At 44.5% G+C, this 25,066-nt stretch overlaps 1 protein-coding gene across 1 annotated transcript in view; it reads right to left on the bottom strand.

Annotated features, from left to right (window-relative positions):
• ENTPD6 (ectonucleoside triphosphate diphosphohydrolase 6) overlaps positions 1 to 14,074 on the bottom strand; it is a 54,219-nt gene extending 40,145 nt beyond the window's left edge. The window contains exons 1-4 of the mRNA XM_069768977.1: positions 13,960 to 14,074; positions 12,209 to 12,459; positions 10,113 to 10,189; positions 1,340 to 1,483 (exon numbers count right to left, since the gene is read on the bottom strand). Coding sequence (XP_069625078.1) covers positions 1,340 to 1,483; positions 10,113 to 10,189; positions 12,209 to 12,459; positions 13,960 to 13,967 — 480 coding nt within the window. The 5' untranslated portion in view covers positions 13,968 to 14,074. The remainder of the gene's footprint in view (positions 1 to 1,339; positions 1,484 to 10,112; positions 10,190 to 12,208; positions 12,460 to 13,959) is intronic.
• Between the last annotated feature and the right edge of the window lie 10,992 nt (positions 14,075 to 25,066).

Raw genomic sequence — 25,066 nt, 5'->3', positions numbered from 1 at the left:
CATATAATTGCAATCACACAACCGCTCAGTCTGGCTGCCGGCATCTGAGAATCTGAACAACGCACACTGCGAGGGCTCACAAGTCTACAGTCACATAGGGTGAATGAAGACGCTCATGCCAAACATGGACAACCTTTTTTTAAATCAATCTTTTGGAATTGTACAGTTATGATTTTTTGTAATATCCTTCATTCCTTACTTTGCTTCCTCAGCTTCCAAAGTATGTGCTGCAGAACTGGAGATTACTTTTTTCCCCATGAGCAGCCACTAAACATTGAACAGCGCTGTACTGCTAAGCTTCAATGCTTACATCCGGCTGATCAGTGAGGGTACCGGATTCCACCAATCTGATATGGATACTGGTAGGTCATTGATATCTTATGCTTGGACAATGCTTTCCACCAATAGTGTAAATGTCAGGCACAGCGCAGGAAGGGGTTAAAGGCGCTGCACTCTTAAATATGACCCAATGTTTGTTAATAGAGATTAGAAAACTATGCTCCATTTTATTCAATAATTTGTGAACGGGGGATGGGGAGGGATGGAAATGCCTAAATGCAATACTGTGGTAGAGGGTCCACATACTTTTAACCATGTAGTGTGAGGATCTACAGATATTTAAGACAGGTATAGAAATAGATTCCAAATGAAATTAACAGAGGTGGCACTCACCGGAATAAAGTCCAAACTTTATTGGTAAAAAAAAAAACGTTTAAAACATCTCAGGCAGGTGGGGGGCTAGAGAGTGCAAAGACGATGGCCGTTTCGTGCTGTGTTGCACTTCTATGGGTCTCGAAAAACGGCCGTCGTCTTTGCACTCTCTAGCCCCCGCCTGCCTGAGAGGTTTTTTGGACCAATAAAGTTTGGACTTTATTCCGGTGAGTGCCACCTCTTAATTTCATTTGGATTATGCACTTTGCTCTGGTGTGCACCTGAAGGAAAAAAGGTTTTATGCCAGCGCCATTTTTGATCAGCTGATGGTATTGGCTCTATGAATTACCAGTGGTGCTCGGCTTTCTCCATTTCTGTGATAGAAATAGATTCCCCTACCATTATTGGAGCCCATCGTCTTAGTCACTGACTATAATAACGGCATTCACCCACATGTCATTGTTAATTCTTCAGAAGATACAAACCGGATCTGTTCTAGAACAATTCATTCTACAGAGGACGAGGCACAAAGACATTGTTGTAGTGCCCTCTGCCCCAGCTACACACAAGAGGGGGGCTGAATAAGAGGGTCTCCTCCCATCACATAAGGCCTTACTTAAAAATGGGTTCTTTAATAAAAGCAGACAACGTCCGTTAATGATTCTTTATAGGAAAGCCCCCAGGTTACCGTGTCCAGCAGTTTCAGGGCTTTCTCTTCTGGTAACAGACGTAATCCAGCTGTGGCTTTCAGCACGAGTGGGGTAGACCTCCTGAGATGTTCGGGGATTTCTTCAATAGCAATATCTAACAGCTCTTTTATTCCGGCAGCACACTGAGAACACAAGAGAAAAAGGTCATGGTTCTACGTTCTTCGTCTAATGTAAAGGTAATGCGGGGACTTCGTTATGTTCCTCTGCCCGTTCTACTATAGGTCTGCCTTGCTTTTTTGTAAAACATGACATTGGCATTTGTCATATTTGAACACAAATATTCTGGAGTAGCCTCCACAGACCCTACGTACCATGTTCAAACTTTCAGGTCCTCACCCTTAAGGCTACGTTCCCACTATGTGCATTTGGCGAGTGTTTGATGATGCAGATTTTCTGCACCTATTAGATCACTTGTGTGAGTGCATTTTTTAAATATTTTTTTTTAATTACTTTTTTGACACTGCAGCATGGTATCTCATGTTTTAAATAAAGCTGCTTTGTTTTTTAATACTTCTTGGTATTTGGCTTTGACAGCATTTTATTGATAATCATGCGCGGATTACATGCGTTTTTAGTGCATTTGCTCAGCAGAATTTTTCATTATTTTTTTTTTTTTACAGGTTGATTTTCTGCATCTAATGTAATTCTAATGGGGAAAATCTGAACATAAAACTCAGCGCGTGTGCCCGCAAAGACGGACATATCCAGGATTACAGACACGCACCACCGGTCACATTACGCTGAGGGAAAGAAAGCACAGTGGTAGGAGACATCTATAAATCTCAACCACTTTCCTGGAACTGTAACAAGCTACATTTTTTTTTTTTTGCACAACAAAAATATCCAGTGTCAAACACTCATCATGGAAACTTAAAGGGGTTTTCCCATCAACAAAGTTCACTTTAATCAACACATCTTGGAATAATTATAATTTCCACAACTGGATGTGTTAAATAAAATGTTCCTGTGCTGAGATAATCTTATAAATGTGTCCCTGCTGTGTAATGACTGTCTGACCATGCAGGAACATGATCTGATCACACCACAGCTCCTGGGCAGGGGAGGAAGCAAAAGAGAGGATACAGACAGGACAGCAAAAAAAGTATAGACAGAGCACAAGATCACAAATAATTCATTCTTTGAAGTAAAACATTTTCTAAAAACATAAAGGAAAGGTCTCACAAAAAGAATCAGCTGTGATCCCCGGCTGTAATGTCTGTATATTCTGTCCTCCCCTGTCCAGGACCTGTGGTATGATCAGACCATGTCGCTGCACGGTCAGACACGGCCATTACACAGTACACAGCAGGACACATGTATAAAGATAATCTCAGCACAGGAACATTTTTTTTTTTAAACACATCCAATTGTGGAACTTATAATTCGGAGTTGCATTGATTAAAATCAGCTTTAAAATTAACTAGGTTAGCGCCTTTTTAATTTTCTGTCCTGCTGCGTTCATATTTTTTTGTGCCTTTTATACTATTGGATTAACCCCTTCATGACCCAGCCTATTTTGACCTTAAAGACCTTGCCGTTTTTTGCAATTCTGACCAGTGTCCCTTTATGAGGTAATAACTCAGGAACGCTTCAATGGATCTTGAAAATTTCGCAATTTTCACATTTTGAATTTTTATTCTGTTAAACCAGAGAGTTATGTGACACAAAATAGTTAATAAATTACATTTCCCACACGTCTACTTTACATCAGCACAATTTTGGAAACAAAATTTTTTTTTGCTAGGAAGTTATAAGGGTTAAAATTTGACCAGCGATTTCTCATTTTTACAACGAAATTTACAAAACCATTTTTTTTAGGGGCCACCTCACATTTGAAGTCAGTTTGAGGGGTCTATATGGCTGAAAATACCCAAAAGTGACACCATTCTAAAAACTGCACCCCTCAAGGTGCACAAGACCACATTCAAGAAGTTTATTAACCCTTCAGGTGCTTCACAGCAGCAGAAGCAACATGGAAGGAAAAAATGAACATTTAACTTTTTAGTCACAAAAATGATTTTTCAGCAACAATTTTTTTATTTTCCCAATGGTAAAAGGAGAAACTGAACAACGAAAGTTGTTGTCCAATTTGTCCTGAGTACGCTGATACCTCATATGTGGGGGGGAACCACTGTTTGGGCGCACAGCAGGGCTTGGAAGGGAAGGAGCGCCATTTGACTTTTTGAATGAAAAATTGGCTGCACTCTTTAGCGGACACCATGTCACGTTTGGAGAGCCCCCGTGTACCTAAAAATTGGAGCTCCCCCACAAGTGACCCCATTTTGGAAACTAGACGCCCCAAGGAACTTATCTAGATGCATAGTGAGCCCTTTAAACCCCCAGGAGCTTCACAAATTGATCCGTAAAAATGAAAAAGTACTTTTTTTTCACAAAAAAATTCTTTTAGCCTCAATTTTTTCATTTTCACATGGACAACAGGATAAAATGGATCCTAAAATTTGTTCGGCAATTTCTCCTGAGTACACCGATACCTCACATGTCGGGGTAAACCACTGTTTGGGCACATGGTAAGGCTCGGAAGGGAAGGCGCGCCTTTTGACTTTTTGAATGGAAAATTAGCTCCAATTGTTAGCAGACACCATGTCGCGTTTGGAGAGCCCCTGTGTGCCTATGCATTGGAGCTCCCCCACAAGTGACCCCATTTTGGAAACTAGACCCCCCAAGGAACTTATCTAGATGCATACTGAGCACTTTAAACCCCCAGGTGCTTCACAGAAGTTTATAATGCAGAGCCATGAAAATAAAAAATATTTTTTCTTTTCTCAAAAATGATTTTTTAGCCTGGAATTTCCTATTTTGCCAATGGTAATAGGAGAAATTGGACCACAAATGTTGTTGTCCAGTTTGTCCTGAGTACGCAGATACCCCATATGTGGGGGTAAACCACTGTTTGGGCACACGTCGGGGCTCGGAAGTGAGGGAGCACCATTTGACTTTTTGAATACAAGATTGGCTGGACAATTGGCTGGAATCAATGGTGGCGCCATGTTGCGTTTGGAGACCCCCTGATGTGCCTAAACAGTGGAAACCGCTCAATTCTGACGCCAACACACCCCTAACCCTTGTCCCAACTGTAGCCGTAACCCTAATCACAACCCTAACCCCAACACACCCCTAACCCTAACCACAACCCTAATTCCAACCCAACCCTAAGGCTATGTGCCAACGTTGCGGATTCGTGTGAGACATTTCCGCACCATTTTTGAAAAATCCGCGGGTAAAAGGCACTGCGTTTTACCTGCGGATTTACCGCGGATTGCCAGTGTTTTTTGTGCGGATTTCACCTGCGGATTCCTATTGAGGAACAGGTGTAAAACGCTGCTGAATCCGCACAAAGAATTGACATGCTGCGGAAAATACAACGCAGCGTTTCCGCGTGGTATTTTCCGCACCATGGGCACAGCGGATTTGGTTTTCCATATGTTTACATGGTACTGTAAACGTGATGGAACACTGCTGCGGATCCGCAGCCAAATCCGCACCGTGTGCACATAGCCTAATTCTAAAGGTATGTGCACACGCTGCGGAGAACGCTGCGGATCCGCAGCAGTTTCCCATGAGTTTATAGTTCAATGTAAACCTATGGGAAACAAAAATCGCTGTACACATGCTGCAGAAAAACTGCATGGAAACGCAGCGGTTTACATTCCGCAGCATGTCACTTCTTTCTGCGGATTCCGCAGCGGTTTTACAACTGCTCCAATAGAAAATCGCAGTTGTAAAACCGCAGTGAAATGCGCAGAAAAACCGCGGTAAATCCACAGCGGTTTAGCACTGCGGATTTATCAAATCCCCTGCGCAAAAATCCGCAGAGGACCAGAATACGTGTGCACATCCCGAACCCTAACCCTAGCCCTAACCCTAACCCTAGTTCTTACCCCAACCTTAGTGGTAAAAAAAAATTCTTTATTTTTTTTTTTTTATTGTCCCTACCTATGGGGGTGACAAAGGGGGGGGGGGGGGGATCATTTACTATTTTTTTTATTTTGATCACTGAGATATAACCTATCTCAGTGATCAAAATTCACTCTGGAACGAATCTGCCGGCCGGCAGATTCGGCGGGCGCACTGCACATGCGCCCGCCATTTTGGAAGATGGCGGCACCCAGGAAAGAAGACGGACGGACCCCGGGAGGCTAGGTAAGTATAGGGGGGGGGGGGGGTTGGGATAAGGGCACGGGGGGCGTCGGAGCACGGGGGGGTGGATCGGAGCATGGGGGGGTGGATCGAAACACGGGGGTGTGGATTGGAGCACGGTGTGGGGGATCGCTGTGCGGGGGGGGGGGGGTGGATCGGAGCACGGGGGGGGGGATCGGAGCACGGGGGAAACGGACAGGAGGACGGGGGAGCGGAGCACAGATCGGAGGGCTGGGGGTGCGATCGGTGGGGTGGGGGCACATAAGTGTTTCCAGCCATGGCCGTTGATATTGCAGCATCGGCCATGGCTGGATTGTAATATTTCACCAGCTTTTTAGGTGAAATATTACAAATCGCTCTGATTGGCAGTTTCACTTTCAACAGCCAATCAGATCGATCGTAGCCACGGGGGGGTGAAGCCACCCCCCCTGGGCTAAACTACCACTCCCCCTGTCCCTGCAGATCGGGTGAAATGGGAGTTAACCCTTTCACCCGATCTGCAGGGACGCGATCATTCTGTGACACAGCATATGCCTCACAGGTCGGATTGGCACCGACTTTCATGACGCATACGCTGTGTCACAGGTCGGGAAGGGGTTAATAAAGCAATTCTTTTAAAGATGCGAGTGCTGGCTATTGCTTGGACTGCTATCCCACAGGTTAGATACCCATCAGAGTGGCATATAGTCTAGCAATATATCATCAGAAGATTGAGAACATCAGAGACAGTTTTAGTGGACAATCCCCAGAGCCCCTTCTCCTAACTGCTCTTATCTCCTCCTCCAAAACCAACTTATCCACCATTACAGAAGCTCAACTCTCCACTCTACTCTCAAAATCGCATCTCACCACCTGTGCACTTGACCCGCTCCCATCCCACTTCATTCCAAACCTCGCCACAGTCTTCATCCCAACCCTAACCCATCTCTTCAACTTATCACTAACAACTGGTGTTTTCCCCTGAAGCTTTAAATATGCCTCAATCACACCTATCCTCAAAAAGCCCTCTCTTGACCCATCCTCTGTATCTAGCTATCTCTCTATATCACTTCCCCCCTATGCCTCAAAACTACTGGAACAACATGTACATTTCGAGCTGTCCTCCCATCTCTCTTCTTGCTCCCTCTTTGACCGCTTACAATCTGGCTTCTGGCCGTATCACTCCACTGAAACTGCCCTAACAAAAGTCACCAATGACCTATTAACTGCCAAGAGCAAGCGACATTACTCTGTCCTCCTCCTCCTGGACCTGTCCTCTGCCTCTGACACAGTGGACCATTCCCTATTACTACAGACCCTTTCATCTCTTGGCATCACAGACTTGGCCCTATCCTGGATCTCGTCATACCTAACAGACCGGAAATTCAGCGTCTCCCACTCACACACCACCTCCTCACATCGCCCCCTATCTGTCGGAGTCCCACAAGGTTCAGTTCTAGGGCCCCTGCTCTTCTCCATTTACACCTTCGCCCTCGGACATCTCATAGAATCTCACGGTTTTCAGAATCCTCTCTATGCCGACGACACACAGATTTACATCTCTGGACCAGATATCACCACCCTACTAATCAGAATCCCTCAATGTCTATCCGCTATTTCATCCTTCTTCTCCGCTAGATTTCTAAAACTTAATATGGACAAAACAGAATTCATCATCTTTCCCCCACCTCACTCGACTTCCCCAACAGACCTATCCATTAAAGTAAATGGCTGCTCACTCTCCCCAGTCCCACAAGCTCGCTGCCTCAGGGTAATCCTTGACACTGATCTCTCCTTCAAATCACATATCCAAGCCCTTTCCGCTTCCTGCCGACTTCAACATAAAAATATTTCCCGGACCCGTACATTCCTCAACCTAGAATCTGCAAAAACCCTAGTCCATGCCCTCATCATTTCTCGCCTTGACTACTGTAACCTCCTGCTCTGTGGCCTCCCCTCTAACACTCTCGCACCCCTCCAATCTATTCTAAACTCTGCTGCCCAACTAATCCACCTGTCCCCCCACTATTCCCCACCCTCTCTCCTCTGTCAATCCCTGCACTGGATCCCCATTACCCAGAGACTCCAGTTCAAACTCTAACAATGACATACAAAGCCATCCACAACCTGTCTCCTCCATACATCTGTGACCTCGTCTCCCGGTACTTTCCTGCACGCAAGCTCCGATCCTCACAAGATCTTCTATATTCCCCTCTTATCTCCTCTTCCCACAATCGCATACAAGATTTCTCTCGCGCATCACCCCTACTCTGGAACTTTCTACCACAACACATCAGACTCTCCCCTACCATCGAAACCTTCAAAAGAACCTGAAGACCTACCTCTTCCGGCAAGCGTGCAACCGGCAGTAACCACCGATCGACCAAACCGCTGCACGACCAGCTCTACCCTCACCTACTGTATTCTCACCCATCCCTTGTAGATTGTGAGCCCTCGCGGGCAGGGTCCTCACTCCTCCTGTACCAGTTGTGACTTGTATTGTTTAAGATTATTGTACCTGTTTTTATTATGTATACCCCTCCTCACATGTAAAGCACCATGGAATAAATGGAGCTATAATAATAAATAATAATCACCTTATGAGTTGGAAATACCTTCTTAAAACCTTCACTATTATAATACTCCCACACAATAGCTTTCGAGAAACCGTCACAGGTCTGTAATTCAGCCTCCATTCATCTAATACATCTGCAAACAAGTTATGTTCCAGGACATGGATAGAAAGTAATGCTTCGGCACCAAATGAAGACCGTTAACAAACAAGCGCAGCCATTACTAGGACAATGAGTCGCCTAATATTTGTTTTGGCTGCTACCAGTCATCAGGCAGGGTCACATCCACTTCTCAACAGCAGAAACATATCCCAGCAAATCCTCACACCATCTCATATATTGAAGTGGTTGTCAAGTTTAGCTGGGAATGAATTACCATAACCTCAAATTAAAAATATCACAGAAAATATCACAGCATCGATTCCTGGGGAGTCTAGAAAATTTCAATAAAAGCGCGGACGTCATTCTCATTAAGTGCTAATTATGAAGCCATCAAACCAGAAATTAATTGGTTAGTTACACCGACGAGTCCGAAAAAAATGGTGTACCCAATGTCCTGCTCTTTTGGTCCAAGATAAATCACACGCTAAAAATAAAATTAAAAGAAGGCTCCCAGATATCATTAAAGCCACGGCTTTAATGATATGTCCTAGGACTTGTATCCTCCAATAAACCATCCCCATATTTCCTTAGGTTCCAAATGTCAGACCAAAAGACTGATATTTTCCATTGTTTATGGGAGTGCTCTCATATCCAAGAGTTATGGAAAACGTTCCCAGTTTTTGATTTAGGCTTTTATCCTAAGTCATGTGACAAGGATAGCTGGAGTCGATATTGACTGTTAGGATCGCTACTTCCTATAGATGGCGCTAGAGTTCTAATACTCTTCCTTTCTGAAGATACAATTTGCATATTTCCCGGAGGAGAATTGTGGCTTAAAAGTCTCCTCACCTTGGCATGTCAGACTTTGCATGTCACACTCCGCAAAAAGAAACATTACCCTTTGGATCCCAGTTGCTGACAGATATTTTAACCACCGCCCCCCCCCCCAAAAAAAAAAAAAAAGCAAACAAAAAAAAAAACCCAAAGCTTTTATGTTATAGTGTATGGGGAAAAATAATAATCTACCATTAAGACAAGCTTTAAATTCTTGTTTTCAGTTTACTAATTTGTACATGTAGAGAGAACCATTGGTCGGGCGCACTCCTATTTCACTGACCTAAAATATTAGCTCACATTGCCTGACTTATCTCCTAAAATAATGATATATTTGAGGTAGAACCATCTGTACCTCAAGCTTTAATATGCTGGAGACAAGTGGAAGGGGAGAAGGAAGTTTATGGGGAAGAGGGGGATTCTTGAGTTATAGAATCTGAAAAAATCATCATCATTGTAGTATCTGCTTTGCACCCTAACTAGCTCATGATTTATCTGTATTCATATGTTCATATTTCTTATGGTAATAAACAAAAAACATACCCCCAAAAGGTGGAAGGAAGACTGTCTGCCTACAGGGGATATGTCAGCAGATTTTTGCTATATAATATGAAAGCAGCATGATACAGGGACAGAGATCCTGATTTCAGCGATGTGACACCTACTAGGCTGTTGAGTGCAGATTCACTAAAATCAGTGTTTTATCAGCAGAAGATTATCACTCCAGGACTAGTTGTCTGGTGCCATATAGTCCTCCTGCTCTGTATAACCCCCACTACTGGTTGTACACTGCATTGACAGAAAGTTTCCAGTGATGTTGGCGGGGTTATACAGGGCTCCGCATCCTGGGCACTGCTAGATCTGAACAGAGAAAACAGTGATTCTATCAAAATGACAGCATGCCGACCAGTGACACGTTGCGGGAATCAGGGTCTCTGCACCTACATCATGCTGCTATCAGATAAGGTGGCAAAAATCTGGTGATAGATTCCCTTTCAAAGGCTTCAAGACAGGTGGCCACATAATCATTTCATTGTACTTAAATGACGCTTTTACGTTCCATTTTAGGAACCAAACCGTGAACACCACTGAGCAGCGTCCTCACCTTTTCTGGCTCATCAGCATATTCAGACAGGCCCGGCTTTATAGCCTTAAAGAGTTCATGTTCTAGATGAGGCGCTCCTGTACAAGACACAAAGTCATCAGATGGAATGAATGCATGTGCTGGAGCAGCGGAGCTAGGGACAAGTCACCATCATACATGGTCGCCATTACAGCAGCTACTGGGCGTGTAACAGATCAGGGACGCAGCATCGATAACAGGATTTGGGATAATTATTCATTTTATGGCACAACATGAAAATTAATACTTCTCCGGAAGGCATTAAACAAGACAGAGTAGCTACTTATAGATGGCAAAAGAGAGAACTGGTTGTTTCCCACAGAGGAGAGCGACTACTTTTCCCCAAAAGGAGCAATACCAGTATGGAGCACGTCTGCTAATTATTACAACCTTGATCACCTCTCGATACAGAGCATTACTATGGCTTTTACGCCAATTTGATTCCTGGAGAAAAAAAATGGTTTTAAAATAATAATTTTATAATTTGCACCACTTTAAAGTGAACCAGTCATGTCAAAAATGCCATTAACCTACAGATAGGCAGGATAATAGCGGCTAATGCCGGGCTGCCAGGAGGAAATGAACTGTATTCCTCCCGGCAGCCTCAGGCTTTCAGCCGTAAAGGACATAGTGAGCGGGGTGGCCATAACGGACGTACTGCTGAGCCGGCTGTCAGTCAGTGCCAGGATGTGGCTACAGCTGTCGCTCACTCATTCTGAGCTGAGAAAGTCCCACTGCTTGGCGCATCATGGTGGGATCAATCATTTATTTAAACCTTCCCACCTGCGTAGTTGCCCCCCCATCTCCGCCCTTCTCTGCTCTTTCAAGTCAGATCTGTCAATAAAATAAGATGGATGGCGGAGATAGAGGGACAACAAGGAGGTGTACATAAATCATTGACCCGGCCATGATTCACTGAGCCGCGGTACTTTGTTTGAACAGTCATTCTGAGCTGACAAAGTCCCACTGCTCGGTGCACCATGGCGGGATCAATCATTTATTTACACCTCCCCACCTGCGTAGTTGCCCCCCAATCTCCGCCCTTCTCTGCTCTTTCAAGTGGGATCTGTCAATAAAATAAGATGGATGGCGGAGATAGAAGGACAACAAGGAGGTGGGGAGGTGTACATAAATCATTGACCCGGCCATGATTCACCGAGCCGCGGGACTTCGTTTGAACAGTCATTATGGGCTGACAGTCCCTTTAAGGGCTTCAGCATAAAGATATGTTCCTTTGTAAAGACCATAAAACGGAAGCAGTGGGACAGTATAGAAAAAAAAAAAACAACCTGGCCACTTTTGATCTGATGAGAGGTCCTCTTTAAAGGGAATCTGTCAACTGGTTTTAGCTACCCCATCTGAGAACAGCATGTCGTCAGGGCAGAGACCTTGATTCCAGTGATGTGTCACTTACGGAGCTGATTGCTGTAGTTTTGATAAATTCCCTGTTTTATCTGCTGTAACACCGCTTACACCACTGATTAGCAGCTTTTGGTGTACACCGTGCATAGACAGAAAGCTGACAAACAATGGCTGTGGCGGGGTTATACAGAGCACTTGAATGTGGAGGACTGCATGGTAGCAGCCTCTCCTGATAATCTCCTGATGATAAAACACTGCCCCTACATCATGCTGCTCTCAGATTAGGTGGCAAAAGTCTGAAGACTGATTCATTTTAACAATTGAATAAAATCCAAGTATAAAATGGAAACCTGATTTACACGTACTATAGGAAATATCCCGATCTGTCAGCACAATAAATGTCTTCTACGTGTGCTGGTAAGCTTGTCCTATGATCAGGTGTCTGTTTTTCTGAATTTTTAGAGCCTTTAGTCATATGTGAATAATGAATGAAGATGTTGTAGCACTAGAAGATCTGGCGTATCTACATATCATTAGTGTTTTACTGCCATGCATCATCACACAATGGATGTCACTAACACTATTAATCTGACAGTCTGGTTGCTAGGAATACACTGCGCCACAAAACCACATTTTCTAGGGGGCTTGTCAGACAGCACATCCCACCCTCCTGTCTCTCGGGTGGTCCTAGCTCTGCCGTACACCGGATCCCTTACCGGAGGATGTTTGGCTGAACTTGTAGACGTGGACTCGCGTGCCCGTGCTCCCAGCGTCAAACATTAGCCCATAGAATATCTCGTTTGCAGCACTTTCCCTGCCGCTCCCATAGGCACTCTTCAGGTTAGGCAGAGATCTCTCGGTTTGCGTATTTGGAGTCCATCGGAGGTAGCTGACGTACAGAGTGATGCACAAAGCAACAAACAGGAGGAATGGGAGCTTTGGGATTTTCATGGTTGTCGTTTCAGAACTGCAAAACAGAACATTGTGCCTTTAAGAACTTCAGAGTCATTAACAATAATGGTGAGACATAGAGAACCGGACAATAACGCACGGCCAAAGAATAAAGGCCATAAATGACATGCAAAGAGGGAAGACTGAGAACGGAGCTGGTGCGAGTCCCATTCCACTGGCCATGACAGCGGCCCGTGAGAGGGAGAGCCACCTTTTACCTGATGGCATCGGCGGCTCTGCTTTTGGTATCTGGCCTGGGGTGACATCGTTGCGGTTAGACACCCACGTCATCGTGCCAGGCCAACATATCAAAAGCAGAGCCACGGACGCCGGCAGGTAAGAGACGCTTCTCCCGCTTGTGGGCAGAAGGAGACGTCTACAAATCCCATCCACTCTGCTGGAACTGCGAGACGCTGCGTTTTATGACACAGCGAAAATATTCAGCGTGAAAACCTCATGGTGCGCACACAGCCTAAGTGAACACCACTTCTTTCCTTCTGTTAACCCTGTACTTGCTGCACAGATATTCAATAGGACATTCTCTAGTTACAAGCAAACAGCAGTAAATATCGGTCTTGGGGAGATAGGGAACAGGGGACCAAGTCTCCAGAGACGCACGTCTCTCGCTCAGCATACAGTCTCAATAGGGAGAGGGGAGTAAGCTGCCGCCAGATTCCTTTGGCGGTGACCTATAGCCATTGAAAGAAAAAGAGAGACCGGCCATGTGGAAATCCAACATGCAGGGTGACAAGTATATGGCCCAACAGCAACGTGAATCCACAAGACTGGGGGGCAAAGTCGTCAGGTTTGGGTCAACTATCCCCGATGGCAAATATTAGGGGGAGGAAGGCTGGAACATGCTGGATTTCCACACATGTATTCCTATGATCTTGGGGGGGGGGGGATGTCGGCCAGGCCAGGGTGTGGGGGGGTCACATCACTTCATTATTACCCAGCTGTGCCGTTTAGGGGGTCTGGGTGCTATAATGGTGGCCGTACTGGTTGGTGCCTTCCTTTTTCAGTTCTAGCAATATTGATGAGGAGGTCTTACAGCAGCGGGGGGCCGGACACTGTGATCCCCCCTAATACGTGTCACCCATGACAATTCGTTTTATCATAGAAATGGCTGTAGGACAGAGCAGCAGATTAATGACATCAGCGCCCACTTCTGTAGTAAAGTCCTGCCCTGTGCCAGCTGATCAGGAGATCCTATGTGATCAATCAATTTCTAGTCTCTGGAATCAAAGATCTTAACAAACAAAAAAAAACACTAAGAAGCTAATTAATAAGAAACATATACAGATTAAGATGGAAACAAATCTGGAACCGAATTACCATAAAAATGGCACAAAAGAGGTCTGATTATATATAGGGTGGCAATCCCAGGTACAACCAGTGGCGGCAGTGTGGAGCAGCATTGGTAATAATGACCTCTGACGGATACAAGGAGCTCTGTCTGCTGAGGGATCCCGGGCCTCCCTGCGGCTCCCACCGGTTACTCCCCGGCTCCACTCACCTGCACATAGTCAGAAGCCATAGGACTGCACGGTGCCGGCAGAGCTGCTGTCACTGGCGAATAGCTCCACATCACTGCCCCGCTCTCACCTACGTCATTGCGAGGCGTCTGCACTGCACGAGGTAACGTGATCAAAGCGTCCGCGCTGATAGGCTGGAGGGGAGAACGGCATGCTAGGAAGGTGGTCACGAGAGCAGATAACAAGTGGGCGTGGCTTGTCGTCAGCGCTGGATTGTAGCGTCGTGTGCTGCACATTCCCCGGATGTGAGTCGCCGAGGACGGTCACAGGGGAGGAATGTCTCCGTAGGACCCCGCACCCACTGATGATCGCACGTTACACGTGGCAGCTCAGAGCGGGCTCAGATTATTAGCAATTGTCAAACTTTGAGTATTTATGGGACAAACTAAAAAGAATGGAGGAAAGGAATAACTAAAAAGACTGAACATACTAAGTTATAGGTCCAAAAATATAGAGAGGTAACTTAGGCTACGTTCACACTAGCGTTGTGCGCCGCTGCGTCGGCGACGCACAACGCACCGAAAAACGCGTGCAAACGCACGCAAAAACGCTGCGTTTTTCGACGAAAATCGGACGCAAGAAAAATGCAACTTGTTGCGTTTTCTTGGTCCGACGCTAGCGTCAAAAAAGACGCACGTGTCGGATAACGCAACAAGCAAAAACGCATGCGTCCCCCATGTTAAACATAGGGGCGCATGACGCGTGCGTCGCCGCTGCGTCTCCCGACACTAGCGCGACGCACACTAGCCGAACGCTAGTGTGAACGTAGCCTTAGATTTCTTATGCTTTTTGGCAGTGGAATGAACATGGCCTATATGTAGATAATAGAGGAATTATCACATGTCCCATATAAACAGGTGTATATTATATTCCCTGAGCTTCAAGGGTGGAGACTGAACGTGAAATATATGTGGATAATAGGAGAATGAACACATAGACTTAAACAACTAATATTTGATTACCAGAGGGATAAATCATAAATGTCTCACAGGTATCCACTCTATTTATTTAAAATTTAACCTTTATTAGACCTTAATAAATATACTAATAATAAACAACATACCAAACACCACGAGAAAGAAAACAACCAGGGGCGTGCCTACCCCTACACTGGCCTAACTGACCTTACCTATTTGCGGAGGTTGACACCCTAAAAACCTGCGCAGTGGCGCCCCCGCTCCTCGACGGCTCTCCCTGCTCACCCTATAGGGCCCTATAGTGGCAGGAGGTGAAGAAGATGGTGAATAGGTAGGTGAGAAAGAGAAGAGGTATGTATCTGATCAATAGGTGTATAGACTGATTATACTATATGCAATCGTTCACTTAGTCCTCTAGTGGAGATATCCGATCCTGTTTGCAATTATCCTCAATATATATAGTCAGAATAACTAGTTGTAATAGATAACTCAATCTTCCAGTGAATACACTAGATGGCAATTTGCAGTAGACCTAGTGGACTTCACTAATGTAGTTATAGTGGCTAAACTAATATTTCTGATGACACCCATATACTACACTTATAGCCATTCATAGCTATATACCATCCATATTTCCCCACATAGGGATGTATTTAATAAAGTGATGCTTCTATAGATCTTAATATATCTACAATATGCAAACTAATATAGAGGACATGCAGACTGATAGTCTAAATATACCTAACTCCAAGTGGTATTAATATATATGCATAGGCCAGGAAGATAAACTTATATATATAATAAATAACGAAAAAAAGGAACAAAAACACACACACCAACCACCCTTAAAACAGTATTAAACAATCTTAGTCAAATGGCAACTTAGGACAACCATTACATCCTTTGTCCAATATTAAAGTCCACTATCGACTTCCAGGGCATATTGCCCATATACATTCTGTATCAATTTTAAGTAGATAAACTGTACCAAGTTGAATTTAGTTACTCGACGCGTTTCCCCCCTTAACCGAGGTTCATCAGGAGGAGGATATACACAAGGTACTTATCTGCAGATACTGGTATACGGTGCGTGAATCCAGTAGCGTGGTCGGGACAATCCCCTGCCTCGGTATGATTCCCCGGATGTGAGTCGCCGAGGACGGTCACAGGGGAGGAATGTCTCCGTAGGACCCCGCACCCACTGATGATCGCACGTTACACGTGGCAGCTCAGAGCGGGCTCAGATTATTAGCAATTGTCAAACTTTGAGTATTTATGGGACAAACTAAAAAGAATGAAGGAAAGGAATAACTAAAAAGACTGAACATACTAAGTTATAGGTCCAAAAATATAGAGCGGTAACTTAGGCTACGTTCACACTAGCGTTGTGCGCCACTGCGTCGGCGACGCACAACGCACCGAAAAACGCGTGCAAACGCACGCAAAAACGCTGCGTTTTTCGACGCGTGCGTCGTTTTTTGACGAAAATCGGACGCAAGAAAAATGCAACTTGTTGCGTTTTCTTGGTCCGACGCTAGCGTCAAAAAAGACGCACGTGTCGGATAACGCAACAAGCAAAAACGCATGCGTCCCCCATGTTAAACATAGGGGCGCATGACGCGTGCGTCGCCGCTGCGTCTCCCGACACTAGCGCGACGCACACTAGCCGAACGCTAGTGTGAACGTAGCCTTAGATTTCTTATGCTTTTTGGCAGTGGAATGAACATGGCCTATATGTAGATAATAGAGGAATTATCACATGTCCCATATAAACAGGTGTATATTATATTCCCTGAGCTTCATGGGTGGAGACTGAACGTGAAATATATGTGGATAATAGGAGAATGAACACATATAAACAGGAAATATAATATGGGCTATGTCATAATTCCTCTATTATCTGCAGTTGTGCTCAAAAGTTTTCATACCCCGGCAGAATTTTTGCTTTCTTGGCCTTTTTTCCAGAGAATATGAATGATAACATCAAAACTTTCTCTCCACTCACGGTTAGTGGTTGGGTGAAGCCATTTATTGTCGAACTACTGTGTTTTTTTAAATCATACTGACAACCCAAAACAAATGTAACGTTTATGGTTGTGGCCAAAAAGTTCAATTTCGGTCTCATCGCTCCAAATTACCTTGTTCCAGAAGTTTTGAGCCTTGTCTCTGTGCTGTTTTGTATTCACATTGAAATGCCCAAAGTAATTAACCCATCACCTTGCGGGCAAAATACTCCTAAACAATGACTTTTCACTTTATGGTGACCAAACAACAATGAGAACTGATCCCCAAAAATAGTACTTTTTGAATAAAATATCGTTTTTATTAATGAATATCAAGAACAGAAAATTTACATAAAAGGAAGGGTGCTCAATCCTATGATGAGGGACTATATGGCCATTGAGTATTTCCAAAAGCATTGGCTATTGACACAGTGAGAGGCAGATCATTCTTACTTGAGCTGGATATCCATTAGTCATATTATGGTAAGCATGACAGCAAGACATTGGCTAACTGGACACTCCCATGTAGCTGGGGGCTTCTATATTTGACCCCCTATGCCAACATGTATATGGTGCTGTAGTGATGCAGCGCTAAGTATGTGTAAAGCAATTCTGTTACCTGATGTGTAGCCACGTGGAATCCTCTCAGCGTCCCTCTGGCCATCAGACTGAAAATTTTGCAGTGGTCTCTTAATTTTTGCCAGAGCTGTATTTCATGTTCATTCCCCATCTATAAAGCTCAGGGAATATAATATACACCTGTTATATGTAGGATATGTCTTCATTCCCCTATTATCTACATATATTTTATGCTCATTCCATATCCAAGATGCAGAAGAAATCCATAATACCTCCATATTTCTGGACTGATAAGTTAGGTTCAGTCTGTTTATTTTTTCCTTTTATTCATTCTGTTTAGTTTGTCCCAATAGTTATGTCTTTAAATCACAGAGTTATATCACACAGTTAAAGGGAACCTGTCCCCCCCCCCCCCAGGCATTTGTAATTAAAAGAGCCATCTTGTGCAGCACTAATGCTGCATTTGGACAAGGTGGCTCTTTTAGTTATGCTCCTTGCACACGCTGAAATAAATACTTATAAAATGTGCCCCCTCATACCGTGAAATCGCCAGGGAGGCGGGACTTTCCTTCCTAATCAGACGCAGCACAGCCAGCATTCATTCCCCCTTAGCGCCGGGTGCCGCCTCCTCAGGGTTGTTTGAATCTGTCCCGGAGCCTGCGCTGTTATGTTATCCCTTGGGCGTGCGCAGTTAGCGCTGCCCGTCTTCTGACATCATTTGATGTCAGGATGACTGCGCCTGTGCGGCCGCCCTGCCCGAGACCCCGCCCCGCAGTGTCTTCTGATTTATTCATACTGCGGGGCTGGGATTCATGGAAATGCGCAGTGCATATCTTCGCCTCTCACTCATCTCCTTCCGCCTTCTTCAGACTGTGCGGCGTCACGCCTTTGGCATGCGCTTAGGGATCAGCTGACGCCGCACAGTCTGAAGAAGGCGGAAGGAGATGAGTGAGAGGCGAAGATATGCACTGTGCATGCCCATGAATCCCGGCCCTGCAGTGAGAATAAATCAGAAGACACTGCGGGGCGGGATCTCAGGCAGCGCGGCCGCACAGGTGCAGTCAGCCTGACATCAAATGATGTCAGAAGACGGGCAGAGCTAACTGTGCATGCCCAAGGGATAACATAACAGCGCAGGCTCCGGGACAGATTCAAACAACGCTGAGGAGGCGCCAAGCTGGTATGAATGCTGGCTGTGCTGCGTCTGATTAGGGGGGAAAGACCCGCCTCCCTGGTGATTTCACGGTATGAGGGGGCACATTTTATAAGAGTTTATTTCAGCGTGTGCAAGGAACATAACTAAAAGAGCCACCTTGTCCAAATGCAGCATTAGTGCTGCACAAGTTGGCTCTTTTAGTTACAAACGCCTGGGGGGGGGGGGGATGACAGGTTCCCTTTAAAAAATAACATTTCCCACATGTCTACTTTACATCAGCACAATTTTGAAACATCATTTTCTTTGTCAGGAAGTTAGAAGGGAGAAAAGTTGACCAGCGATTTCTCATAAAATTTACAAAACTATTTTTTTTAGGGACCTCCTCACATTTGAAAGACTTTGAGGGGTTTATATGACAGAAAATACCCAAAAGTGACATTCTAAAAACTGCACCCCTCAAGGTACTCAAAACACATTGAAGAAGTTTACTAACCCTTCAGGTGCTTCACAGGAATTAACGGAACGTGGAAGGAAAAAATAAACATTTATCTTTTTTATACAAAATTTATACTTAGATCCAATTTTTTTTAATCTTCACCGGGATAATAAGAGAAATTTGTTGTAAAATCTCTCCTGAGCATGGCGGTACCCCATATGTGCAGGAGATGTTTCCATTTTTATAGGAAAAGAAAAAAAAAATAGCCATTTAAAAATTTTCACTATCATTTAGAGGTTGTCAACCAATAATGTTCTATAATAATACTTTAACTTTGAGTTAAACATTTTCTAGTATATAGGGTAAAAGGTCACGACTCCTACAAAAGGAGAATGAGGGATATGATATAGAATATTGTGACCTATTAGTACCCAGCTCCTAGACGTCATATATTAAATATGGCCCAAAAAAAATCCCAAGGAAACCAGACAAGGTTAATTCTCTCTACAGTATTATTATTTGCTGCCGGTTCTCAAAATTCCTTATATCGATGCGAGAATATGGATCTAGTTGGGAAGGTGGAGAGATTTGCTTCCAGTGGTAGGCAATCAAACAGCGTGCTGCTGTCCGCATATGTAAGAGTAGTCTAATGGATCTCCTGGATATGGATTCAGGAATAAATATTTAACAGAACTGAGAGCTGAGGATCTAGAGGGGCATCTGTTTCGAAAACTTGCTTATTGAAGAGTTAGGCTTTCACCCAAAATAGTTTAATCAAAGGGCAGTCACAAAAAATATGAAAAATAGAACCTCTAGATAGGGCGCACCACCCGCAAAGGGGAGTAATAGATGGGTCCATGTTATGTAAAAATTCAGGCTTGTGGTACCAAAGATGAAGAATTTTGTACTGATTTTCTTTATATGAATTACAAGATGTAGTTTTAGCTGCTCTGGTCCAAACATTTCTCGACTCTACCATGGTCAGTGTTTTACCCAGATATTCTTCTAATTTGAGCATATAAGAGTGTCTAGTTAAAGGGAACCTGTCAGCAGGATTGTGCTGAGTAACCTGCAGACAGTGTCAGGTCGGCGACGTTATACTGATTAAAATGATACCTTGGTTGATGAAATCCGTCTTGTGGTTGTTGTTTAATCTTTATTTGTATCTTTCAGTTAATGATATGCTTGTGCTCCGGGGCGGGTCTGTGGGGGTCTTCATGTGGTGCTGTTATTAGCTATTCATCAGTATGGCTTCTGACAGGTCACTGATCGCTTAGTTTATATATATATATATATATATATATATATATAATAAAACCTGGCACTCAACTTATATTTTGGAAGCAAATTTATTTGTCAGCAACAAATCGTTTCGGTCACCAATTTGACCTTCATCAGTTACTGTAAGTACAAATAAAGAACAAAATACACAAAGGAAAAAAACAAAATAAAGTATATACAGGACTGGACTACCAGTATAGAGATGGCATGACAATATGTTAGAATTAGTACACAATTAGTACAAAAATAGTACAAAAACCGTATAGAAACAACCAATCTTGGCACAATATAGAATGGAGATGAGAAGTGAGTGGCTAGATAGCAGAGGATAGATTACATACTGTATAGTAAATGGTGTTTGTGATAGAAGCATGCCTATGTAGGCAAAAGGTAATAAGCTTCTGTAATGAGAGGGTTAACCAAAATGAGTGAGGGGTCAAACGGTAGATTGTGATCTCAATGAGATCAAAAACGTACCCCTGGTCTATATGGAGGATAAGTATGCATTAGGCAGCCTAGGGTATGAATAAGCGCAAAAATGATTAAGTATCAAAATACGGCCTGTGAGGGAAATCAGGAAGTGAAGGCGTGTACTACGGAGGACAGAGAATGAACTTCAATCCAATATTAGCCACAAAAACCTCTCTGACATATTCCAGTCAGCAGGAAGGACCAAAATTAGCCCAAAGAGCGCATAAAAAATAGTATACCCACTCAAAATAACATGCTTAAAAGGAGAAAAATAAGAGTTGTACTAGGTATATAAAAAGTATATCAAAGTTTATTAAAGATTCAGATAATATAATACACATATATATTGAAGACAAAAGTAAAGTGATACGTGTGCAATGACAACACACCAGGGTAACCAGGACCCGACACAAACCCTTGTCTGTTAGTGCCTTGTTATGAACTGGTGGTTCAGAAACACAATGGACCTGGTGGTTAAGAGCACACAAAGTGACCTGATAGTTACTAATAACATAGGACGAGCTCTGAGACGTGGGAACTCTGCTGACTGCAATCCCTAATCCTATCACACCACACTAGAGGTAGCCGTGGAGCGCTCCTGACCAGACCTAGGCGCCTCGGGCACAGCCTGAGAAACTAGCTAGCCCTGAAGATAGAAAAATAAGCCTACCTTGCCTCAGAGAAATTCCCCAAAGGAAAAGGCAGTCCCCCACATATAATGACTGTGAGTAAAGATGAAAATACAAACACAGAGATGAAATAGATTTTAGCAAAGTGAGGCCCGACTTACTGAATAGACCGAGGATAGGAAAGATAGCTTTGCGGTCAGCACAAAAACCTACAAACAACCACGCAGAGGACGCAAAAAGACCCTCCGCACCGACTAACGGTACGGAGGTGCTTCCTCTGCGTCCCAGAGCTTCCAGCAAGCAAGAAAAACCAAAATAGCAAGCTGGACAGAAAAAATAGCAAACCAAGAAACACAAACAGAACTTAGCTTATGCAGTGAAGACAGGCCACAAGGACGATCCAGGAGAGAGCAAGACCAATACTGGAACATTGACTGGAGGCCAGGAACAAAGAACTAGGTGGAGTTAAATAGAGCAGCACCTAACGACTTAACCTCGTCACCTGAGGAAGGAAACTCAGAAGCCGCAGCCCCACTCACATCCACCAGAGGAAGCTCATAGACAGAACCAGCCGCAGTACCACTCATGACCACAGGAGGGAGCTTGACCACAGAATTCACAACAGTGCCTATCAATAGATTTCTTTATAAGGTGCATGTGCAAGAAAATGCTATGGCATTGGAAAGTATGCCTGCCAATTCGAATAGAAACCCCCAGTATGTATATCCCCACAGCAGGGCAACCGTAATTACAAGGAGGATCGGCAGGCACTTACCGCAGACAGGGGTAGGAGGGTCCTGGGCTGGGTGTATAGCAAAAGCCCCCTGACGCGCGTTTCGCGTCCCTAATCGACCGCTTTCTCAAGGGAAGTGCTTAAACGCTGATTAGTAGGGCCTTTTAAGGTCAAGACGTGTGTCACATGTTAAACATGGGCCAATCCAAGTGGCTGAAAAGCGGCGCATGCGCATCGCGTGCCGCAGGTCCTAGAAGTGCACAGGAGCGTCGCGCATTACTGCGCACGCGCGGGGAGTATATAATATATATAACTCTATACTTTTTACGCCACTGATATTATCATCGTGGAGGATGTGACAGAGGACTCTTTATCTGAACTGGCGGAGAGCGAATCGTTTGAAATATGTAAAATTTTGTAATAAGTGATCGCTACCTTTGCATGTGTATTGCTGTATATGTTCTCCATACCACCATGTAGATTGATGTTGTTATGTTCACTATCTGTATGCTCTATTTGCGGCTGTGGTATACTAGGTTCTAGTCAATACATTGGTGATGCAGTGGTTGTGCGCATGCGCGCCGCGGCCCGGGACCCCTGGTTTGCGGCGGCGCGTCTCCTTGCCTTGCTCGCACGCCTGGGGACTCTGTATACTCCCCGCGCGTGCGCAGTAATGCGCAATGCTCCTGTGCACTTCCAGGACCTGCGGCACGCGATGCGCATGCGCCGCTTTTCAGCCACTTGGATTGGCCCATGTTTAACATGTGACACACGTCTTGACCTTAAAAGGTCCTACTGATCAGCGTTTAAGCACTTCCCTTGCGAAAGCGGTCGATTAGGGATGCGAAACGCGCGTCGGGGGGCTTTTGCTATACACCCAGCCCAGGACCCTCCTACCCCTGTCTGCGGTAAGTGCCTGCCGATCCTCCTTGTAATTACGGTTGCCCTGCTGTGGGGATATACATACTGGGGGTTTCTATTCGAATTGGTAGGCATACTTTCCAATGCCATAGCATTTTCTTGCACATGCACCTTATAAAGAAATCTATTGAAGAAATCTATTGATAGGCACTAACAGACGAGGGGTTGTGTCAGGTCCTGGTTACCCTGGTGTGTTGTCATTGCACACGTATCACTTTACTTTTGTCTTCAATATATATGTGTATTATATTATCTGAATCTTTAATAAACTTTGGTATGCTTTTTATATACCTAGTACAACTCTTATTTTTCTCCTTTTAAGCATGTTATTTTGAGTGGGTATACTCTTTTTTGTGCGCTCTTTGGGCTAATTTTGGTCCTTCCTGCTGACTGGAATATGTCAGAGAGGTTTTTGTGGCTATTAATTATCTCTGTGTCTTTCACAGCTGACCTCTGTCAATATGGACTTCCGTGCTCGCGATCAGACATGGCGGGCACTGATTAATGATACGGTACAGGATGACACTGAAGGGTGTTCTGTGGGACCTGATAGGAATATACAAGATCTTGTCAATAAATTTAAGGATCTTTTAAGAAAACGGACACGCATTTGGTGGAACCATGCGTTCCTGGAGAAATACTTACTTGTACGATGGACTCCTCGCCAGAGACGGACTACACCTCAACAAACCTGGGAAACATACATTCGCCAGAAGACTCGCTACACTCATCAGGAGGGCGTTAAACTAGAAGAAGAGGGGACGGGAAGAAAAACATTAGACTTGAACAAAGAAGACCCAGGAAAACATACTCAGAAGGGAGGTAAGAACATTTCTAAAACAATCCACAGCGAGGAGATTGGAACAAAACAAAATCCTCTAAACTGCATGCTCGCAAACGCCAGAAGCCTGACAAACAAGATGGAAGAATTAGAAGCAGAAATATCTACAGGTAACTTTGACATAGTGGGAATAACCGAGACATGGTTAGATGAAAGCTATGACTGGGCAGTTAACTTACAGGGTTAGGCTAGGGTCACATTGCGTTAGTGCAATCCGTTTAGCGCTAGCGCTAGCGGATTGCGCTAACGCAATGTTTTTTATGGGGCTGCGGTCGGGGTCGCGGTAACGTCCCCGCTCTCGCAGATCCCCGATCTGCGAGAGCGGGGAACGGACCGCGGGCGCGCCTCGGACGCTGCAAGCAGCGTCCGCGGCGCGCCAGGAATCACCGGCGCGTCGCTAGCGCGTGCCGAACATGGCACGCGCTAGTGAAGCGCGTTCCCATTGCCTTCAATGGGCGCGTTAACGGACGTGTTGCACGGCGTTAATTTCGCCGTGCAACGCTGTCCGTTAAACGCGGTCCCATAACGCAATGGGAACCCAGCCTTACAGTCTGTTTAGAAAGGATCGTAAAAATCGGAGAGGAGGAGGGGTTTGTCTCTATGTAAAGTCTTGTCTAAAGTCCACTTTAAGGGAGGATATTAGCGAAGGAAATGAGGATGTCGAGTCCATATGGGTCGAAATTCATGGAGGGAAAAATGGTAACAAAATTCTCATTGGGGTCTGTTACAAACCCCCAAATATAACAGAAACCATGGAAAGTCTACTTCTAAAGCAGATAGATGAAGCTGCAACCCATAATGAGGTCCTGGTTATGGGGGACTTTAACTACCCGGATATTAACTGGGAAACAGAAACCTGTGAAACCCATAAAGGCAACAGGTTTCTGCTAATAACCAAGAAAAATTATCTTTCACAATTGGTGCAGAATCCAACCAGAGGAGCAGCACTTTTAGACCTAATACTATCTAATAGACCTGACAGAATAACAAATCTGCAGGTGGTCGGGCATCTAGGAAATAGCGACCACAATATTGTACAGTTTCACCTGTCTTTCACTAGGGGGACTTGTCAGGGAGTCACAAAAACACTGAACTTTAGGAAGGCAAAGTTTGACCAGCTT

The sequence above is a fragment of the Ranitomeya imitator genome, chromosome 5 (assembly GCF_032444005.1).
Source record: "Ranitomeya imitator isolate aRanImi1 chromosome 5, aRanImi1.pri, whole genome shotgun sequence".
NCBI classification, from domain to species: domain Eukaryota; kingdom Metazoa; phylum Chordata; class Amphibia; order Anura; family Dendrobatidae; genus Ranitomeya; species Ranitomeya imitator.
Note: the sequence above shows the minus strand (reverse complement) of the source record. Positions and strands in the feature narration are given on the sequence as shown.